The sequence below is a fragment of the Taudactylus pleione genome, unplaced genomic scaffold (genome assembly GCF_031769625.1).
Source record: "Taudactylus pleione unplaced genomic scaffold, aTauple2 ptg000386l, whole genome shotgun sequence".
NCBI lineage: Eukaryota > Metazoa > Chordata > Amphibia > Anura > Myobatrachidae > Taudactylus > Taudactylus pleione.
In genome coordinates, this window is record NW_028284787.1 from 14,202,055 (window position 1) to 14,223,887 (window position 21,833).

Here is a 21,833-nt window from a genome sequence, read left to right on the forward strand (position 1 = left end):
ATCTTTGTCTGCGTTCCAAACGTTCAGATAGACATTTAAGTGAAGACATCTTATAAATGTTTATATATTCACAAGGAGTGAAAATATACAGTGTATGGTCTGGTGCAGCCCGAATGTACCTAATTGGTTAGTAACAGAAACACATACAACAAAATCAGGCGATCCAGAGGTAACTAGAAAACACAAATCTAAATGCAGCTCACCACTGTGGGGTAGGCAAACCCCAGAAAAGCTAACAAAGAGTATTTGGAAAGTGTGGGAGCGCTAAATGATTAGTAGCACATAAATTGTAAAGACATCAATATGAATAGATACACATTTAATAACCCAAGAACATAAAAATAAGTCAGTACAATAATTTTAAAAAACAAATAAAAATAAAAATAGTTATAAGATAAATCTGAGTCGTAGAAAAAATATATATCAAGAGTCTTATTGAATCTTAAACTAAAAGTAAAAATTGTCCATGAGATTACAAAGTAAACAATGGATTTTGAATGAATCCTCAAAGAGTCTTAGCAGTTTGTATAAAAAATATGTAAATGTCACAATCTTAGTATGTTTCAGATTTAGAGATTGTTATTTGTATTTTGAATGATCAGAATTTTAATACACATGTAGGCACTTCCTTTTTTTATATATTTATATATGTATTGCTTATTAATTAATTAATTCTGTGTATTCCTGCTTTACTAATTTTATGTAGTTATGTAGACACAGCTATACATGTGTTCATATACATATTATTATGAGCATCATTTTTAATTCAGCTGCGTTTAATATTGAGTCGTATAAAAGCATATAAATGGAGGATTTTTTTCCAACAACTAACTACCACATTTTATCACTTTCAATTGAATTAATGAGGTTTACACCTGGAACTAATTACCATTACCTCCAACTATAAAACCAACTACAGCCAATGGGAACTTTAACCTCTGAGGAAACGGACAGTTTTTGGAGCCGAGAAACACGTTAGGTGTTCCCATTCACAATTCTAAGAACAAGACTCATTTGAGCTTCATTATTTTACTGCATTGAGCTGACTGAGAGGCCGTCTTCGGAGGTGGCTCTCACACGCAGCATCCAGGTACGGCAACGCTGATCAAACGCGATCCCTTGCAATCAAGCCCCCTGCCAGATTATCTCCGGCGAACACTGCTTCCGAGAAAGACACTGTCTATTCAGAAGCAGCGGGCGGATTCTACAGCCGCTCCACTGTCAGAACCACACTGACAATAATATTGAGAGCCGTCCTGCTTGTGCATCTATAACACTCTTTCCCGGTTGGGATCTACAAGTGGATATACCCTTTATGAATACTCCGCTATCAGGCATCCAAGCTATATCGTGGATTCAGCGGGTAAGCCAGCATTATCCACTATATTGCTGTATCTAAGATTGTGACATTTACAATTTTTTATACAAACTGCTAAGACTCTTTGAGGATTCATTCAATATCCATTTTTTACTTTTTAATCTCATGGACAATTTTTACTTTTAGTTTAAGATTCAATAAGACTCTTGATATATATTTTTTCTACGACTCAGATTTATCTTATAACTATTTTTATTTTTATTTTTTTTTTACAATTATTGTACTGACTTATTTTTATGCTCTTGGGTTATTAAATGTGTATCTATTCATATTGATGTCTTTACAATTTATGTGCTGCAGTTACTAATCATTTAGCACTCCCACACTTTCCAAATACTCTTTGTTATGGTTATGGAATGTTGTTCAAAGTGTCTGATCTTAAGCTGTAAACAGCACTATATGAAATTACTAGAAATTAATATTTAAAATGCAAATTCATTTGAACTTGGCCATGTTATTGTAAGAAGGTAAACGGTGGATTTACAGACCCATTTCTCTCCTCTCTTTCCGGAATCGGTATGATTTATTGCGTCCGGCGGTTGGAATCCTGACAGCGGCTGCCCAACAAGGGTGAAAATCCTGATCGTCCCTAAGGTAAGTATAGACTAACCTAATTCCCTCCCCTAAGCCTCCCTTAGGGGTGCCTAACCCTAACCTTCCCCCCAGTGCCTAACCCTAATCCCTCCTCTAAGTGTCTAAACCTAACCCCCCTTCCCCGTCACCTAAAAAGTCCCCCGGGGATGGGCCTAACCCTAAGCCCCACCTCGGGTGCCTAACCCAACCCTCCCTCCCCCTAACCTAACCCTAACCTCCCAGGGGGGGTGTCTAACCCTAAGTCCCCCCGGGAGCCCTAAACCTAACCCTCCTTCCCCACGGCTGTCCATGCCCGGCATCCCTTCGATCGGGATGCCGGGCGCCGGTCTCCTGGCGTCAGTAAAATGACAGGCGTCTAGATTTAGATGCTTGTCATTTAACCCTCGCTGGGATAAAGCAGTAGGGAAGCCGGCTGTCGGAATTAGGTCCGCTGGCTTCCCGACTGCATATCCTCTTTCCCACTGTATGTGATGGCGGTGGGGGATGGGCTATTTATCCAAGGGTGGGATCATATTACTTTATAGTGTGGGTCATGGTAGTGCTTATTAATTTAAGTTGGTGGGATGGGACTATTTATTTATTGCTGGGGTGGTTTGGTGGCTATTAAATTACTATTCATTTAATGTTGGAGCATGTTGGGGGGAAATCGGTCTATTTACTAATTCTGTAATCTGTTAGTTGAATGTTAGATCTGGTTGTAGGTGGAGAATGGCTATATATTAAATGTGTATGCCTTTGATTTAAAATCATGTTGGTTTAGAGGAGCAAGGGCTAGAGTGTCATTGCTAGGATTTACATATTTCTCGTACACTTTTTTCAAACAGGGCCCCAATATTCCAGGATCCAGTGAAGCAGTAAAGACAAGAAGCATTCTGGTGGGACAATACCGATATTAGGTCGCTGTCTGTCACTCTCAATCAGGACTTTGTCCCCACTGTAAAGGCAGTTAGGATGCATGCCCCGCCTCCCACTGCTCAGCACCTGAACACAGAGCTACTTGAACCAAAGAGTAGTGCACTAAGTACTGCCTGTGTACTTGAAGTGGATTGGAGGAGTCATATATCGCCCCGTAGGGCTCAGGTACCTGACGCATCGGTGCCGCTTTGCTGCCATTGAGAAACTGGTGGGTCACTGCAAGCCTTTCACACTATTAATCTCTTCAGTCAGCCATGTGGGTAGCATTTCTGCTGCACTTTTTCCTGCGCTGCCTCAGCATGGGTGTGAACATATTGGCCATGTCACATGATATCATTCCACCAATTATGTCCACAGTTCTGGCCACTAGATTTGTACAACCTATACAGGAATAGGGTGCCCAATTTAATTCAGCTCCTGTCTTCTAACCTTTGCCAGAACAACATCACTCCAGTGTTCGTTTCCTGGCTCTAGGCTGTATCTGCAGTTCTGTCCCTTTTCAGCTCACCTGTGTGGTTATCTAGCACTTGCAGTCCTGTTCAGCTCACCTGTGTGGTTATCTAGCACTTGCAGTCCTGTTCAGCTCACCTGTGTGGTTATCTAGCACTTGCAGTCCTGTTCAGCTCACCTGAGCGGTCCCAGCAACAGTTCTGTCCTGTTTAATACTGCAGCAGCAGTCATCAGTGATGTCTCCAATCACCAGTGCAGAAACCAGTACTCTCTGCTGTGGCAACTAACAGCACTTTCTCCATCTACCAGCACAGACACCAGTACTCTCTGCTGTTGCAGGCAGCTAAACAGCGCTGTCTCGAACCACCAGTGCAGACACCAGTACCCGCTGCTGTTGCAGCTGAACAGCGCTGTCTTCAACCACCAGTGCAGACGCCAGTACTCGCTGCTGTTGCAGCTTCACAGTAATGTCTCCAATTACCAGCATAGACACCAGTATTACCTGCTGTACAGTTATCAGTGCTGTCTTCAACATACAGCGCAATCTCCAGTTCTCATCACTGCTACAGCCTCCAAAACTACCTGCTGTATCTAGCCTTGCCTAAGGGTACCTTTGCTGTATCAGCTCACTCCAAAGCACAGTGTAACCAGTACTCAGCTCCATCTGCTGTCTACTTTGAAGGACCACTTGCACTTCTGGCACCCGCCTCCTCAGTACCTCCATACCAGTAGCAGCTCTGGTCTCTCTCTGGTGAACCGAGTTCACCCAATTCCAGTGCTCTGACAGGAAGTAGTCAGAGGGTGGCCTCACACTGGCTAAAATGATAGCCATACCATTTGCATGATGGTCATGCCCACTTTGGCAAAGTGGTGTGATTACCTCCTGTAGAAATCCCATGTTTCCCTGTGTGCTGGACAGAAAGAAAGTCACCAAGGTTTATTTTTAGTTCAGTAGAGATGTAATCACTTTGTTCGTTACTGTCTTAAGTAGCGCAGACGTTTTATCTACACAAACACCTCACATAATTTAGTTTGGAAATACTATATTGTTGAAAGTTGCTAAATGAGATTACAACATTATGAAATATGATTAAAAATTGTTGAAAACTATTTAAACCACCATATTCTTACTAAATAATAGACGATTACTTATAAATGAGAAATGTATTTATTAAATAATTAATTAATTATTGAAAGAGCTAAAAATTGTCTGCGTAAAACAGAATATCTGGCTGCATAACACTGTATGACAGCGGCGCTTACCTGTGTTGGTGCGATATGAGCTGGTATGTGCTGGTAATAATGGATCTCCCTGGCTTTGGCTTAGGCTTCTCATTGGTGGTTTTTGATAAACTCTGTCCTCATAAATGGGTTCTATGTGATGTTCTGGTGACTGTAACGCCCTTAGTTCGGGGCCTATGTGGCTGTGCTGACTGGTGTATGATGCTCGAGATCCTGCTTGAAAAAAGATAAACATAAGTAAATAAATACAGTAAAAACCGCATATAGCGCTAGGCAAAGAACGTCTCTCAATTTAAAATGACATAAATATAACATAAATAATTTGTGTGTGTGTGTGTATGTAATTGATACAAAGTTTGTGTATGTCACAAACACTCTGTATGGCAATAGTGTGACCGCCGCACTCTGAAAGGGCTTCATAAAAGGGAAGGGGAGATGAAAAATTGGGAGTGATGATAGAAGTGTGCCAAATGATAGGGGCTTATAATAAAAGGAGGAATTAATGAAGGGATTAATAGATAGAAAGTGGTAATGATGGAAGGGATGATGAGAGAGGTGGGAAACTGTTTAAAGGGGATAGATCATGAAGAAAAAGAAAAATTATTATTATGAGAAGAAAAATGTATGGAGATGGGGTGCAAGATGTTGGGAAATACAGGGAAGGATTTACAATACTGTAGGTCTGAAAGCAGACGTTAATGTTTTACTTCTATTACCTCTAAATGGTGGAAGAGATGAGAGAGGGAGAGTACCATTTAGCACCCGCAATGTCTATGACATCAGCTTCTCATTGGTCTTATGGGTCACACCTTTAGCAATGGGCTGACACAAACAAAGGGATCCAATCAAAATCCCAAACAAAGAGAACTGGGAGAAACAACTGCATTAAGCAGCCCAGGGACAGGAAGGTGGTACAAAGCTTAGGTAAGTAACTATGCGCAATACAAATTAGCTGCCCTAAGTTACATATATTCTTTACATATTAAGTAAAACTTGAAAGTGACAAACCTTATGGGCCTATTTATTACGGTTTTGCAGGATTACAGCAATATTAAGTAACTGAAATATTTACTGTAACGCAGGAAATATCATGTTTAGATAGGGCGTCCTGGAGTGGGCAAGCATGTCGGAGGTGTGTGTGTATAATTTTGCATTGAATGGAAGCTTGGCCAAATTGAAGCAATTCAATGCAAATCCTGTTATCTAAGTCCCTGGACTGCCCATTTTACTTGGGAAGTAGATGGCATGTGGCAGACTGGCACACTGTCTCTTGTGACTCTACACCAAAGATGTGGAGCCCCAGCTAGAGAGGGATCTTCTGATCCCGCCCAGGTAGGCTGCATATCTGAGCATCTGAGGATGTATGGGCATACACAGTGAAGAGACCAGGGCAGAACTTGGGAATACCGTATAGTGATAGCTGTAGTTATTATTATAGTACTGTAGAATCTTCAGAAATAAGCTTCTTGATGAATTCCTACAGTCATCTCTTTTTGCTGAGAATAGAGGTGATAAGAAATGCCACTTAAGGGACTTAAAATGCAATTTGAGATAAATAGACCCCTTGAGGGGTTAAGCACTGTCATTACTCAACACCTCTACACATGTACAGAATTGATTATTTAAGTAGTGCAGTGGCATAAATTAAATAATTAGTTCTGATGTATATGCAGAACAAGTTATACTTAAGTAACAAAGCAAATAGTAAATTAATGGTATCAAACATATAACAGCATTACAGGAAACATATTATACATAAAATGTACAAAAAACCCACCTATACATACAGCTGCAAAAAATACAATGATACACATATGTATGAATTGATTATATGCATATATACAAGCAAAAACATAGCAAAAATGCATGTACATTATTAAAGTTTATTTATAATGTGCCACAGATTACGCAGCGTGGAACAGAAAAATTTAGTAATGAATAGTAATAAATATATGCATGCAAACCTTATTTACATAATGTATATAAAATAATATACATTTTATGAGATAAGGTGCAAAATCCTATAAAAAATAGCTTTTACAAGTACAGTATATTTCCTTCTGTACAGTATATAAGGTATACACGTAAGAATGTAATAAGGTGACCTTGTTGAACCGAATGTGTTACTAATGGTGTGTACACACATAGTGATCTGCCAGCGATACAATATCACTGTCAGATCGTTATGCACCCTCCCTGGTATGCTGGATGATCAATATCGATCATCCAGCACACCACCAATTTACCGACGACTATAGCGACCCGCGATCGTCGATCGCGGTTCCCTATAGTAACTTGTTCGAAATTGAGAAAGTTGACCGGCATGCACGGCCGATGGACGATATAGCTATCGTCCATACATGGCCGCACATCGCTCGTCGATGGTAAGTTGGTAGGGTCCATTTAATAGAACGATTTGGAAGATAACTGTGATGATAACGATATCGATATCATTATCGTTCAAATCGTCCTTTTAAATTGCTACGTGTGTACGCACCTTAGCAGCTAATGACAACTTGAGGTGTTACAGAAATTTTCTAAAAACATTTTTGCCTTGTGCTAAGTATAAGATATCTTGGAGAATAGTCCTTAATGTTTCTTAAATTATATTATAGTGAAGTGCTACCTCCACAAGAGTTAGGGGACTCTTTCTTTCTGTATATTACAATACTGTATAGCCAGTTTTAAGGAGACTTTAGAGCAGGGGTTCCCAACCACGGTCCTCAAGGCACACTAACAGTCCAGGTTTTAAGGACAGCCATACTTGAGCACTAGTGACTAAATTAGTACAATAGTTAGTTTGATTTAACCATCTGTGCTTAAGCATGGCTATCACTAAAACCAGGACTGTTAGTGTGCCTTGAGGACAGAGGTTGGGAATCCCTGCTTTAGAGGTATCAACGCTTAAATTAAAAAAATTAATTGTCTAAAGGAAGCAAATTATTGTGAATAAAATTACGGGGAAAAATAATATGTTATTATATTAAGAAAGAAAAATTATATTCACATTAGAGGGCACTATTATTTCAAACTTAAATTATGGAGGTAATCATTTATTTATGACAAGGCAACACTTACTATTTCATGATACTGTACAAGCTGCCCACATAATGAGATTTCCTCATCAAAAATAAATGATTTCCTCTACTTGGCACCCATGGCTGGAATTCAAGTCTTCGAGAACATACATAATATCTGCTGCTTGAACCCGGTTATCTCTGCCCTGACAGAGCTCTTACAGTTGCTCCTACTGAATGCCGCCCCTTATTAGATATCCTTTCTATCTGCACTTCTGATCTACCAACTCACATTTGAAAGTATAAAGTTGCACGTAAAAGACGCTTTGGTGCAACTAGAAGGGCTGTTTAACGCGCAAGGAAGTAAGATGTATGTGGACACATCTGTACACTGTGAACTGCTGGGCTATATTATAACCCCCCTGCACTACATGAAAACTGGTTAACATCATTGGGGGAAGCGTTTGGGATACCACCTCTCAATGTCAAATTGCAACAATATTTCTAGACTCTTTCTCACTCACTGCCATCTTAACATCAGTGCATCCCAAACTGGAACTTGTCTACAGTTGACTTACCACTACCACTTTGCTACTGTTCTACCCTTCCTTGTATACTTAACCTGCTCAGTGTTCTCCACTCCAGTTAGTCATTCCAGATTGTTTGGGATTACATGCCATAATGGAGAAGATTGGGTGTGACAAGTAGTCAGAATGCTAAGGCTAAAGACAAACCTGCTTCACTCCCTATTATATCCAGCTGGAGAAGATCTAGATGTTTTCACAGACATCTCCAAATACAGCTCCTTTTCAATACAACAGACACTGGACATTTTGTATATTATCTCTCCCCTACTGGATAAAAAAAAAGTGTTGGGCATTACAGGGGCGATCAAATCTGCCCTCATCCAACTTTCACAGCTCTCTCAAAGGGTCACAACAGACGATAAAAGCCATATCTGCACTGTGGAAGATAATTCACATGAGGCATTAAACCGTTACTTTCTAAAATTGCGGCAACCGGAAGAAAAACTATTCTGTCTCAATGGACAGATCCTGCAGTGCCTGTTATTTCTGGGGATTTAATTTTTGTTTTTAATTGTCTGGATTGAAACATCCAAGAATACAGAAGTCTTGCAGATAGATTGTTTTCTGTTTGGCTACCCTATGTCCACACCCTCTCCCCCAGACTAATGATACAGAAAAAGAGCTTTCAACTTGTTCTTGGTGTAATCTTGAGGTCCTCACATATAGATTCCCATTTAGTAGCCCCAATTCCCCACCGTCTTCCCTTGTAAATGTATACATTTATAAACTATTAGGATTCTCCCAGAAGGGAATCAGGAGCTGATTCAGAGCCGCTCGCTAGATGCGATCGCTCGCACGATGTGTATGCAAATTGCGTAGGCAGTGCAATCGCACAACAATGCATTAGCACGCCCAGTAATCCTTAGTGAGCGATCACATAGTGTATGCAGACACCCACCAGCTTGTCTTAAGACGCCCACTTGTGCACGTCATGTCCAGGAAGTGTATGCAACCATCGGTACATCGGATGCGATCGCAGCGCTTGAGGTTGACCATACCCTGCCGCAAGCACTCGAGCACTTCAGTGTAAAATCAAGCCAGGTGACGTGTACTATGATGCTGTCTTTTAATTAAGCACACCTCTAAAACGCCGTTGAGATGCTCTGGCACGCCTGCGTATGCACCTCCACTCCCCCATTTTTAATGGCCAGCCCCTGTTACCACCTACAAACGGCGTCCCCTGTTACTCACTCTGCTGGGCTGTCTATGCGCAGTGAGCGAACGCATTGTGAACTTTCATGAAGGTACGCGCACTGCGATGCATACGCATGCGCACAATGCATACACACTGCATACTATCGGCAGCAGCGAGCATTTGCATCTTAGCAAGCGGGTCTGAATGAGCTCCTTAGAGCAGTGGGTTTATCTTTGGACTGGTGTACAGGTGTTTCTTTGGAATATGGTTTCATACCTGTATTGTCTATTTTATACTTGCATACCCCTATTCGACCCCCTTTCTTCTGTACTGGTTGTGTATCTGACGTTTTCAAAAACTGCCTCCAGTACATGGACTGTTTTACTTTGTCATTCATCTTTATCCTTCTAATATAGAGCATAAAGACTGTATACATGTACTATTTAGAATTTTGTGAACTGTAATATTATATTTGCTCTCTCTTTTACATTGATTGTATATTTTGATGTTCTCTATAACAATTTTTCAATTAATATATATTTTTTAAAAATAAAAGTATGTAAAAAAGTTTGAAAAAATAATAAAAGTGATTAAAATAATGTTACCTTAGTACACTCCACGCATTCCGGTCTTTGTTATATTCCTTTCCCTTTTCTTTTATATATTTAGGGAGAAATTGTGTGGGAGATAAGTATTATTCCATGCCAACTATTCTTCCTACTGAGTATTCAACTGATTATTTTTGCATGTGTAACAAAAGAAAGGGGAAATGGATATAACAAAGGTTATTATACATGGAGTGTACTAAGGTAAAATTATTTTAATAACTTAAATCCTTTTTTTTTTCAGAAAATGTCCTTGTTTTATCAATATTTTGCTGGATTTTCATCCTGCAGATCTTGCAAAAATAAAAACTTTTTAACGTGAATGTAATAAAAGTTTAGTTATGGCACAATTCACGGGTGCACAACCAGAACATGGATCTTTCTACTAGTTTTTGTACTTTGACATATGGTACAAAGCCAACAGTGACAACAATTAATGGAGACTTAGATGAATTAAAGAATCCAGTAAAAATGACTATAAAATTGGTCTTTATTTACTAGTATTGCAGTTGTCACTTTATTTCTGAAATGACATCATGGATTGACCACGCTCTCTAAGAAATGTCACAAAGAATACAGGCTGATATTGGGGTAAAGGAGAATCCCTAAAAAGTACTAGAAAGGTGAACCTAATAAAGTGGGCACTTAGAGCCTGTTTCAGTGATGGACACAGTGCCAATATGAGCACAGTTGACTGATGTTTTTTGTGTTGCACATGCATCTGAGTCACAACGCACATGTGTCCTAATTGTCTGCGCACAGAGAGGCAGCAGAAATCTGGTCGCAGGGCCTGGGGTATTTAGTGGACGTTTCTGGGAGGCAAAATGGGAGGTAACTGTTGGAGATAGGAATAACACCCCTATGCCTGCAGAGAGTTCAACCTCTTCATCTCCTAAATCTTCTACAAGTTCTTCAGGTCAGAGAAAGAGAATATTTCCAAAAGGTGCCTCTCAGTATCCCATAATTAACCTCATAAGAAATAAAACTTTTATAATAAGGATTTCCTTCACCCCTGCACTTTCTTTTCAGTCTGGGAGAGCATGGCTTCTGCTCCACTATCAAACTCGAGAACTTCAAATATGTAGGGCTGACTGGAGTCGGGATACAGTATGGGCACAGCATTGAGGTACATTCTCAAGGTGTAGTGTTAAAGGAGTACACGTATCCTTAGAAGATTAACTTCTTGATAGTCTTGATCCCTCTGGGCACTGGCCAATTGATCACGGCAGAAAGCTTCTCCAGTTGCATATATGTGCCATGTGCTGAAATTATTTGTCCAAGGAAGCTCACTGGTTGAAGGAGCAGTTCTCTATCTAGCCTTATTTCTCACATGGTAATGATGTTTCTCAAACATGCTGGAGTGTCACAAAAACTGGGACTTAGTCACTCTTACACTGTCTGGCGGTGCTTTACCAAGGTGGACGATCCTGTCCCAGAGTGCTGTCATTCCATTTTCTGAGGTTCATGGGTGCAGCCACGTTTGTGCCACAATGAAAGTGGGCGCATCTGTACTACATTAAAACCCTATGCTGCTTTAAAGCCTGCACTTACAGTTCCAGCCTGTGTTCAAGTATTGGTTCCAGTCCGGCTCTGCTACTGATACTTTCACTGACCTCACTCTAGTACAAGCCTGCAGTCCCACTACAGCTGATTGATGCTATCCCCGGTCCCACTCTGGTTCAAGCCTGTGGTTCCATTCTGGCTGGCTGCTGCTCTTGCCAGACCCACTTTGGTGCAAGTCTGCAGTTCCACCCTGTACAATCCCACTCTGGTGCTAGTCTGCGGTTCCACCCTGGCTGACTGTTGCTCTCTCCAGGTCCATTCCAGGTCCATTCCAGTTACTCTGCTGCTCTACCTCCGGACCCAATCCGGTTCAAGACTCTGGATCTACTCCGTTACTCTGCTGCTTTACCTCCGGTTTAAGTCTCTGGTTTCACTCTGGCTACTCCGCAATAACATCCAGTTCCAGTCCAGTTCAAGCTTCCAGTTTCACTTCGGCTACTCTGCAGTTACCTCTGGTTCCAGTCCAGTTCAAATCTCCGGTTCCATGTCTGTAACCTCCGGTTCTTATCCAGCTCATCTATTGTCCAAGTCAGCTAGTTATTCTGCAATTCCAGTCTGCTTGTATTGTGAAGTCTCTTGGGCACCTCAAAGACTCTACTAGTACTTCAAGTGCCAAGTCTTCTGTCACAGTTATGTCAGCTACTAGCAAGTCCCCTGAGTATATCCGTCCTGCTCATTGCAGTTTCAAGTGGACTTTAACTTCACTGTACAGTACTTCAATTTACTCCTGTTCTGCATCATATTGCATTTACTCAGCATTGCAGCTCCTGAACTACTCTGTCACTCACTACTCACTATACCATTGGTAGCTCTATTGATGGTGGTTGTTGTCCTGTGGGTCTTCTTCTAGAGTGTTGGGGTTCGTGCTGAGTCTCTACTACAAATGTTCACTCCAGCTGTTGGCGACTGGGTGCTGGATCTGAGCAGCTACCGGCTGCTCTCCTCCTCTGAGCACCTGCCGGCTGCTTTTCCTACATTGTACAACCATTTTATCAGGTTCACTCACTGCCCAAGAACGTAAAAAGAAGCTTACTCCAGGAACCTATCTTCTCCCGCAAATAAGAGAACAATGGCATTAGCTTCAAATTTATAAAATATTCTGCTCAATTAGATATCCAGACACCTAAATATTTAAATCTAGGGACCCAACATAGAGGCAAGGACAACTCAGGAGTATCAGGTGGAGCACCCTGTAACTGTAATATAGAAGATTTAACCACAGTTAGTGACAAGGCCCGAATAGTCACTAAATTCCTTAATTACTTTTAGAACCACAGGCATGGCTGTCCTATAATCCCTGAAGAACAAAAGTAAATCAACATAAAGCTACTGTATCAACTATATTCCCCAGCTAAAATCCTATAATGTCAGAGTGAGCCCTAAGGATACATGCCAGTGGTTCTATCGCTATGACAAATAGGGCAGGGGATAATGGGCACCCCTGTCTCTTACCACGAAAAAGGGAGAAAGGAGGGAAAATAAATTCTACCACAGGGTCTATCATATACACCCATACAACACATGACCTCCCATAAATAAAGCCATTCAACAGAATCAAAAGACAACCAAAGCCGACTTCTACTCATGAGAGGTCTGCAAATTAGTATAGAGACGTCTAATATTTATCAATGTTGATTTTCCTGGCATAAAGTTGGTTTGGTCCGGATGCACTATGGAGGCAATAACCTGTTTAAGTCTCAGGCATACCTGCCTACTTTTGAAAAAGCATTTCAGGGAGATTGTGAAAAGCAACACCTTATGAGCGCAGGAGTAAAGTGGACATGTCGATCTCCACCAACAGCAGAAGGGAGAATGATCTGACACCCCTCTGGCTTTGTACGTTATATGACAAATGTTAGGAAGCAAACTGGGGGAAACTAGGGCCAAATCAATTCTAGAAAATTAATGATAAGTTGTAGAAAAGCTGCTGCACTCCCGGATTTTTAACCCTCTAGGCATCCACCCACCCTAGGCTGTCTATAAAATTAGCAAAACCTCCACATGGGATACTTCACGGTATTTGTCCACAGAAGGATCCCCCAAACAAATTATCAGAGTACTTGGAGAAACATCCACAAATTCTGCTGCACGCTTAAACACTTCATATGAAAAAGGAGAGGGTACATAGGCAGCTTATATAAAAACTTGGAGTGTATTTTACAGTGAAGAAATACATATCTACCATATGGGTCTGACTTCAATGAGCTCAACACAAATGAAACTTATTTTTTTAATTAAGATTGAGATCCCCCTGGATGAAGACATGTGGGAGGTGTGGTATGCCCAACCCACCCACGGCCGCAAAAGAGAAAGAAGTCTACTACCCACTAAATGGGTCTCAGTTAAGCAGACAATATCAGAATCATACTGTTTAAGCAGCTTTAGTACCAAGGAGCGTCTAACTTTATAATTTACTCCGCGGACATTACATGTAAGAAAATTTACCTTAGACTCACATCTACATAGTAAACTATAACATTATGAGCCCCATATCCTTTTCCCTCTGACTCTAGCACACAAAAATAATTAGAAATACTACCTAGTGTGGCAAAAAATAATAAAATAATAAAAACAAAAGAAAAATAACAACAACTCCCAGATCCCGCCAACCATCCCTACTCCCCACCCCATATACAACCCCCAACATCAGCATATATAAAGGCTACATAAAGGTATGGTCTCTCAGAGTTTAAACTGATTTGACTTTAAGTAGATTGCAAACTGAAGTGAAAATAAATGTGAACTTATCGTAGATGGTGGACTGGCATTTGTTGCCTGTGTCTGGTATTGCTGAGGATCCTCACAATTTGTACTGCTGCAATACCTGTCCTGTTATCGCTGTTCCCAGACTGGGGGTTCAACTGGGAGCCGCTCTGTGCTGCCACAGTGTATGCAGCACAGAACGGCTCCCAGGTCCCCTCCTCAGTGTCACGTGACACATCTCGTCCACTGGGACTGGGGCCGCCCTGCGCTGTAGGGAACAATTCATGTACGCGGCTCAGTGCTAGTCTGGTCAAGTGATGCTGTGTGTCCTCCCTGGGTGTTCTCACAGCGCACAACCACCCTCTGTCGATAATAAAAGAGAAAGAGTGGAGGTGAGCTGGAGAGATGTGTATAGTGTGTATGAGCACTCCACAGGAACCAACAGTATGTGCAGAAGGTGAGGAGAAAGGACTGACCAGGGACTGGGGATACATGGAGAGGCTCAGTGGGGACTGGCAGTATGTGCAGAAGATGATCTGGGAGTTCTTAGCTCTGTGGGGAAAGGTAAAGAGAATAGTGGCAACGGGGTGTCAATTTTATTGGAGGGGCCCCACAACTTAGTTGTGCTGGGGCCCCTACAAGCTTAATTTGGCCCTGTTTGCATAGTTGTAACTTTCGGGAGAGCAGGGGTAGCAAAGCCTGACCTGCTCCCTTAGATGCCGGTTCTCATGTAGCTATAACCCGTGTTTCTTTTCTGGGTTATGTCTATTATTATCAGGGAGCTTAATGAGCTGTGTGACTGCTGACACTCAACAAATAATTCTGTTCACAGGGGATTGAAACCTAATAATAAAAACAACATAATTCCACTGACATAGGCTTTGAAAAAAATCCCAAATAACTAGACAATATGTTGTTTTAGAATTTATGTTAGAACTAACATTGAGACAGTATTAATGTAATGCAGCGCAATATGCCTTGTGTGAGTTAGCCATCAGGTCCCAAGCAACTTTGCAAGCGTCGGGTGTCTTTTTTGCCGAAAATAATCGATTGCAGATTGCAGAGTTGCCACAATCAATTGAAAAAGGGAAAGATTTTTATACAAAATCAATTGCAAATTGCACGATTGCTGCAATCAATTGCTGATGTGTGGGGGCCTTTAGTCACTGGAGACTGTGCTGATTAATTAGCTATGTGACACTTGTATATCTGTGTGCAACTGAGACTGTAATGGAACTTGGCGTGCAAAAAAGGGGTGGTGGCTGCATCATAGCACAACACATGCTGATTGAGAGGCTGAAGGCCCCCACACACGGAGCGATATAGCAGCTGATCCATTCTGAACGATATTGCCGCTATATTGTTCTGTGTGTGGACATGATATTGCCTGCTGCACGCTCCCTTGGGGTCATCCGTCGCTCATCCAGATCTTTCTGCATGTTCAACTGATCTGGGGGATCGACGAACGATCCCTTGCAGCGCTATGCGGGTGGGGGAGGGGGGTGCTGACATATCGGTTGGTCAGCCGTCACATCGCAAGGTGTATATCTCACCGTGTATGGGGCTCTTAAGTCGCACACAGTCGTATTTTCAGCAAAAAAGGTGCAAAAAATATGAGTCTCACAGGACCCGGCGCTCCAAGAGGGGCTGTTTGACGTGACTGCAGCAAAGACGAGTGAGGACACATCTGTATATACATATATTAGTTGAAGTACCCGGCATTGCTCAGGTTTAAATCTTCAAGTTGTTAAGTTTTATTAGGTGATGTCGTCCAAATCCATCCAATGGAAGGTCCAGAACAAGCTCACCAGGTCAAAGTTCTGCCCAGCGTACACCAACAGGAGGTCCAACCGGGACCCTAACCCCCCTAAAGCCTGTCCAGGATCCAACTGGACCACCTCGCATTGGTTTTATCCCAATCGGTGCAGGGGTGTCCGAATGCATAACCAGACAGACAAACAGATATTGTGGAAATACCAAGCTATGTGGCGATAGTGCATCACTGTGTCTTCTCTTGCTGCTGTTGCCTGAGCTCTGAACTCTAAACACTGCAGTGTACTTCCTGGTCACATGACACATCCAAGGTGTCCATAGGTGCTCAAGGCATGCCTCTATTAGCTCTCTTTCTGTGCAGTTTACTGCCCATTGTGTGGTCCTGTCCCCAGCTCTGCAAGCAGTGTCTGACTATACTGAAGCCAGGCTGACCTGTTGCTGCCTCGTCTCCCTGAAGTTCCAGGGGGCTCCACAAAGCTGGTGAGTGTTAACTATAAAAATGATTACAATATGCAGCAGCAAGGAAAACTATCCTTCAGGTGTGGATTCAACCGGAAATCCCCCCTTTTTCTTTATTTTGGGAAAAATTGTTCTACCTTTTCAGGATGGACTGGTTGGAAGCATCCATGGAGAGGGAGACAGAGTTGGTAAATTTTTTGAGATGTGGGAGAGTTGTGTGACCACTCTGCCACTGAGAACAAGACAGATGCTCCACAAGTGTTCCTCTCCTACGTCATGGTTTGAACTACAAATGGTGGATAATTACCCGCCGATATTGATGTAGAAGGGGGGGGGGGCTTCTATCCGCATGATGGCAAGGTACAAATATTGAATTTTCATATGCAATTTTGAGTTTCTGCATTGACAGTGATATATGTTATATATTATATTGATGGATGCTTGAATAGCATCAATATTATATTATGTGTTGTATGCTGATAAGTTATATATTGTGCAAAAGTATATGTTGCTCTTGTTTATGTGCTGAGTCATAATAAAAACATATTTAAAAAAAATTATTACAATCAACAGAATATGTTTATCAGTTATATATATATATATACAGGTTGAGTCTCCCATATCCAAAATGCTTGGGACCAGGGGTATTTTGGATATCGGAATATTCCGTATTTTGGAATATTTGCATACCATATTGAAATGTCTTAGGAATAGGGCCCAAATCTAAACACAGAATGTATTTATGTTTTATATACACCTTATATACACAGCCTGAAGGTAATTTTATACAATATTTTCAATAATTTTGTGGCTCAAACAAAGTTTGTGTACATACATGAAATTTATTTATGTTTCATATACACCTTATACACACAGCCTGTAGGTCATTTTATACTTTATTTTTAATAATTGTGTGCCTTAAACAAAGTTTGTGTACTTTGAACCATCAAAAATCAAAGGTTTCATTATCTCAGTCATGCTAAAAGTATTCCGTATTTCGGAATATTCCATATTTCGGAATATTTGGATATGGGAGACTCAACCTGTATATATATATATATATATATATATCTTCTGTATATATATATATATATATATATATCTTCTGTATTATTATTATAATCATTTTGATATCAAATTTCAGGAGTATGATGGGGGAGGCTATCCTCCCCCATCCTACTCTGACTGAACGTCCCTGGACCCCAGTGTGCCTGCCTGACCTGCTCCCTTAGATGCCGGTTCTCATGTAGCTATAACCCGTGCTTCTTTTCTTGGTTATGTCTATTATTATCAGGGAGCTTAATGAGCTGTGTGACTGCTGACACTCAACAAATAATTCTGTTCACAGGGGATTGAAACCTAATAATAATAACAACATAATTCCACTGGCATAGGCTTTGAAAAAAATCCCAAATAACTAGACAATATGTTGTTTTAGAATTTATGTAAGAACTAACATTGTGACAGTATTAATGTAATGCAGCGCAATATGCCTTGTGTGAGTTAGCCATCAGGTCCCAAGCAACTTTGCAAGCGTCGGGTGTCTTTTTGCCGAAAATACGTCTAAAGGCCCCCATACATCAGCAATTGATTGCACCAATCGTGCAATTTGCAATCGATTGTGTATAAAAATCTTTCCCTTTTACAATCGATTGCAGATTGCAGAGTTGCAACAATCAATTGAAAAAGGGAAAGATTTTTATACAAAATCAATTGCAAATTGCACGATTGCTGCAATCAATTGCTGATGTGTGGGGGCCTTTAGTCACAGGAGACTGTGCTGATTAATTAGCTATGTGACACTTGTATATCTGTGTGCAACTGAGACTGTAATGGAACTTGGCATGAAAAAAAGAGGTGGTGGCTGCATCGTAGCACAACACATGCTGACTGAGAGGCTGAAGGCCCCCACACACGGAGCGATATAGCAGCTGATCCATTCTGAACGATATTGCCGCTATATTGTTCCGTGTGTGGACATGATATTGCCTGCTGCACACTCCCTTGGGGTCATCCGTCGCTTATCCAGATCTTTGCAGGCAAGTGGGGGCCAGGAGGCCAGTGTCCAGACCTGCAGTCAGACAGGGAGGACACCAAGCTCTGACTGTGTTTGAGTGAAGTTGTGGCAGCCAAGCCAGGCCAGAGGCCAATGTCCAGACCTGCAAGCCATAATAGTTAGAGTTCAAGAAGTGAGGTAGTGCCCTGAATGGGGCTATGTGTTTGTTATTTGTGTTCCTGAATGTTGACATTAAAGCTCCATTTATTTCATTTAAACCTGAAAAGCTGCATGTGCACCCTTATTATGCACCTAGGCACTGCACCACTGACCCATCTAACAAGAGCAAGTGTTCTGGCTGTATGTACAGCAGCGAGCATGATAGGCACACAGCTACACCAAGCTTGCATATAATACAAGAGTATTGCATATGCAGCTCTCAAGTGAAATCCTTCTCCGAAACAGAACAGACAGTCATGGATAACCTCTACCTTACAATAGCCACACACAGTTTCCTCAAAAGTTACAAATGTTATTACACCATATCATGTATTATGTGTCCCTGTCACTCACCAGGTCACGAACATGCAAAACACGTGAAAACATCTGAATGTGTGCCCAGCTGATGGCAGTCACGTGCATTGCACCTCGTCGCAGACATGTGCTTCACCGGCCAAGGATAAAGTGTCCAAATAGCAGTTTTCGGATAAATAATTGGATAAGTTAGAGGGTAAGGTGGGTAAGTGGCCTGGCCAAACTGGCCATTCGGTTTCACAAAGTATTTCTGAACGATACCTTGTGGATGTCTTCTGTCTCTGAATATTGGTGGTAATGAAAGGAGTAACCTAAAAGCACCTTACTGAGTACGGTAACAGCTACATTACAGTTTGACAATTGGTCTGAACTCTGAAATCTCCCCTCCCACCAAGGCCACTTATTTCATCACCTGGGAGTTCCAACATCTACTGTATTGAGCATGTCATGGAGAAACATTTTTCACAATGATATAATACTAGTTTATTGGTCTTCTCCCCCCACTCATTGTACACTTACACTAACTTTCTTTGATACATTGCTGATAAGAGATTAGAACCTTTCAAGACACAATTATATTGACATATCTCCAAATTATTTTGTTCTCCAACAAGTTGGTGCTTATAATTTTACTGTAAATAATGAATATAGGTTTACATTTGGTACAACAGACTTTTATATCCATTCATTTACGTTGTCATGCATATAGAGTATAAAGAGGCATTACCTGCTAAGCTGCCAGGTCTCTGCAATGTGGCTGTGGCATATAGTTCTTGTGAATGCTTATTGTACTGATCAGAAGAGTGAACAAGTCGTTTTGTAGGTGATAGAGTAGCATATGTACCGATAGTTGAACTCAACTGATGCAAAGGTGAAGAAGATATATTTGACTGAATGGTTGGTGGAGAGGTCACACGTACAGATGAAGGAGAAAGACCAGCAGATGATACAACTATGTTGATAGGTGAACTGGTGCTGTAGGACTTGGCAAGGCGGCTTGGAGACTGTTTTGGAGAAGAAACCCTCTGCACGGTGCTGTAACCAGTACTCTCTGATGCAGAACCCACCCGCTGAAGCTTAGTTGGAGACCCTACTTGCTGCATTGATAAGGGAGAGCTTACTCTCTGTGCTGGCAAAGTTGAGCTTGAATAAAAAAGTGTTGAAGAATGCGGAGAATCAGGCAAATGGAAAGCACTTCCATGGCTTGGCACAAAGGACTCTCTTGAGTGAGAGGCAGCATGTGATTGAGAGGATTCAGATCCAGATGAATGAGCTACTCTGCTACTTGTGCCCTATAGTGAAAAAAAAAGAATTACAAAACAAATAGTAACTTCAAAAAAATGCTAAATACATAGAGATTAATCAAATCTATGTAACTGATAATGCATCTATGTAACTGATAATTACGAATATGACAATTTGCCATATCTGAATAACACTACAAGAATTATGTGCATTCTCTACTTTTCAGTGTCAGAGTTAAAATAAAAAGCGAGAGCCTACTTACCTGCTATGCTACATTTTGTGGAACTGCTGGGGTACCTGATTGGCACTGAACTCCAATATTTATTTTCCTCTCAGCCTTCAAATGTGATAAGGGATTGCACTGGCAACTCCGCACATTACTGTAAACAGGCCGGAAGTGCAGAGGAGACTAGAGTGCCGTAGCTAGAGCTATCAGAGACCACAGAGATTCATTGAATGGATTAGCAAGTAAGTAACCACTAGTTTTTTACCGCATCTTTCTGTATTTCACTCAATATTAAATGTGAGTTCTTCCTTAAATACAAAATGAAAGGTTACACAATTTATTTAGAGATAAGTCACTGGGGATCTTCTTTTTACTTTATAATGTCTAGGAAAAAAATAATTTTCCAAAACGCTCCTATCAAAAATATCTTCATGAGAGGAAAAGCACCAGAAACATTGTAATTGCTGTACAGTATACTATGAAATAAAATTGTGCCCTTTCAATTAAGACATTGAGGGTCTCATTTTCAGTTTGATGAATTTATGTTTTCACACAGTACATGCACATTAATAGCTGCTGGTTAATACAAATACGGGGGAACACCGCACCATTCCCCTCCCCCGTTTTTCCTGTACCAGAACGGAAAGAGGTCAGGGACTGGTTATGCTTTTTAAGGGGGGGGGGGGGATCCCTCGCCTTTTTTTTTTCAATTTTTTAACCATTTCTTTACACTCAAAATAGAAAGTTATGTATATATGATTCTGCGCTTCTTATTTCCACATGTAAACCAAAATTCCAAAGGAAGTCCTTCTTTACCAGTTAATCCACTTAATAAGTGAAAAGTTTCCACTGTTCTTTGTATCCTAGGATAGGATCAAATGAATAAAACAGCATATAACAAGAATCCTCCTACGCCTTTCGCTGACAAGGTTCCCGGCTGCACTAAACACTCTTTCGGAGTACACACTGGAGGGGGGGCAACTCAGGTAAAATAGAGCCAGTTTGTACAGGGGCCTCCAAATTGCCTCTTTTTCCTGCCAGTACAGGTACAGACTGTCTGACATGCCTACTTGGATGCTGTCACCGATGTAATCCTCCACCATTCTGTCAATGGTGACAGTATCATATGTAGTAACAGTAGACATGTCAGAAATTGTTGCCAGGTCCTTCAGTCCGGACCAGATGTCCAAACTTGGTCCTGCATACCCTGCATCACCGCCAGCGGGTTGCTTAGGATACCTATGTTTTTTCCTGGCAGCCCCAGTTGCAGGAGAAAATGAAGAAGGAGCTGTTGACGTGTCACGTTCCGCTTCAGCTGACAGTGTTTTCACCAGCAGGTCTTTGCACCTCTGTAGGCTTGTGTCGGCCAGAAAGAGAGACACCACATAGGCTTTAAACCTAGGATCGAGCA

At 41.3% G+C, this 21,833-nt stretch overlaps 1 protein-coding gene across 7 annotated transcripts in view; it reads right to left on the bottom strand.

The window, feature by feature from the left end:
- Positions 1-21,833, bottom strand: part of CTNND2 (catenin delta 2) — a 708,944-nt gene that overhangs the window by 383,222 nt on the left and 303,889 nt on the right. For 3 of the 7 annotated variants that reach the window (XM_088445723.1, XM_088445721.1, XM_088445720.1), the window contains exons 7-8: positions 19,679-20,243; positions 4,601-4,792 (exon numbers count right to left, since the gene is read on the bottom strand). In XM_088445723.1, coding sequence (XP_088301849.1) covers positions 4,601-4,792; positions 19,679-20,243 — 757 coding nt within the window. Of the gene's footprint in view, positions 1-4,600; positions 4,796-19,678; positions 20,244-21,833 lie in introns of all 7 variants that reach the window. The other 4 variants (XM_088445724.1, XM_088445722.1, XM_088445719.1 and 1 more) reach the window with 2 other exon arrangements.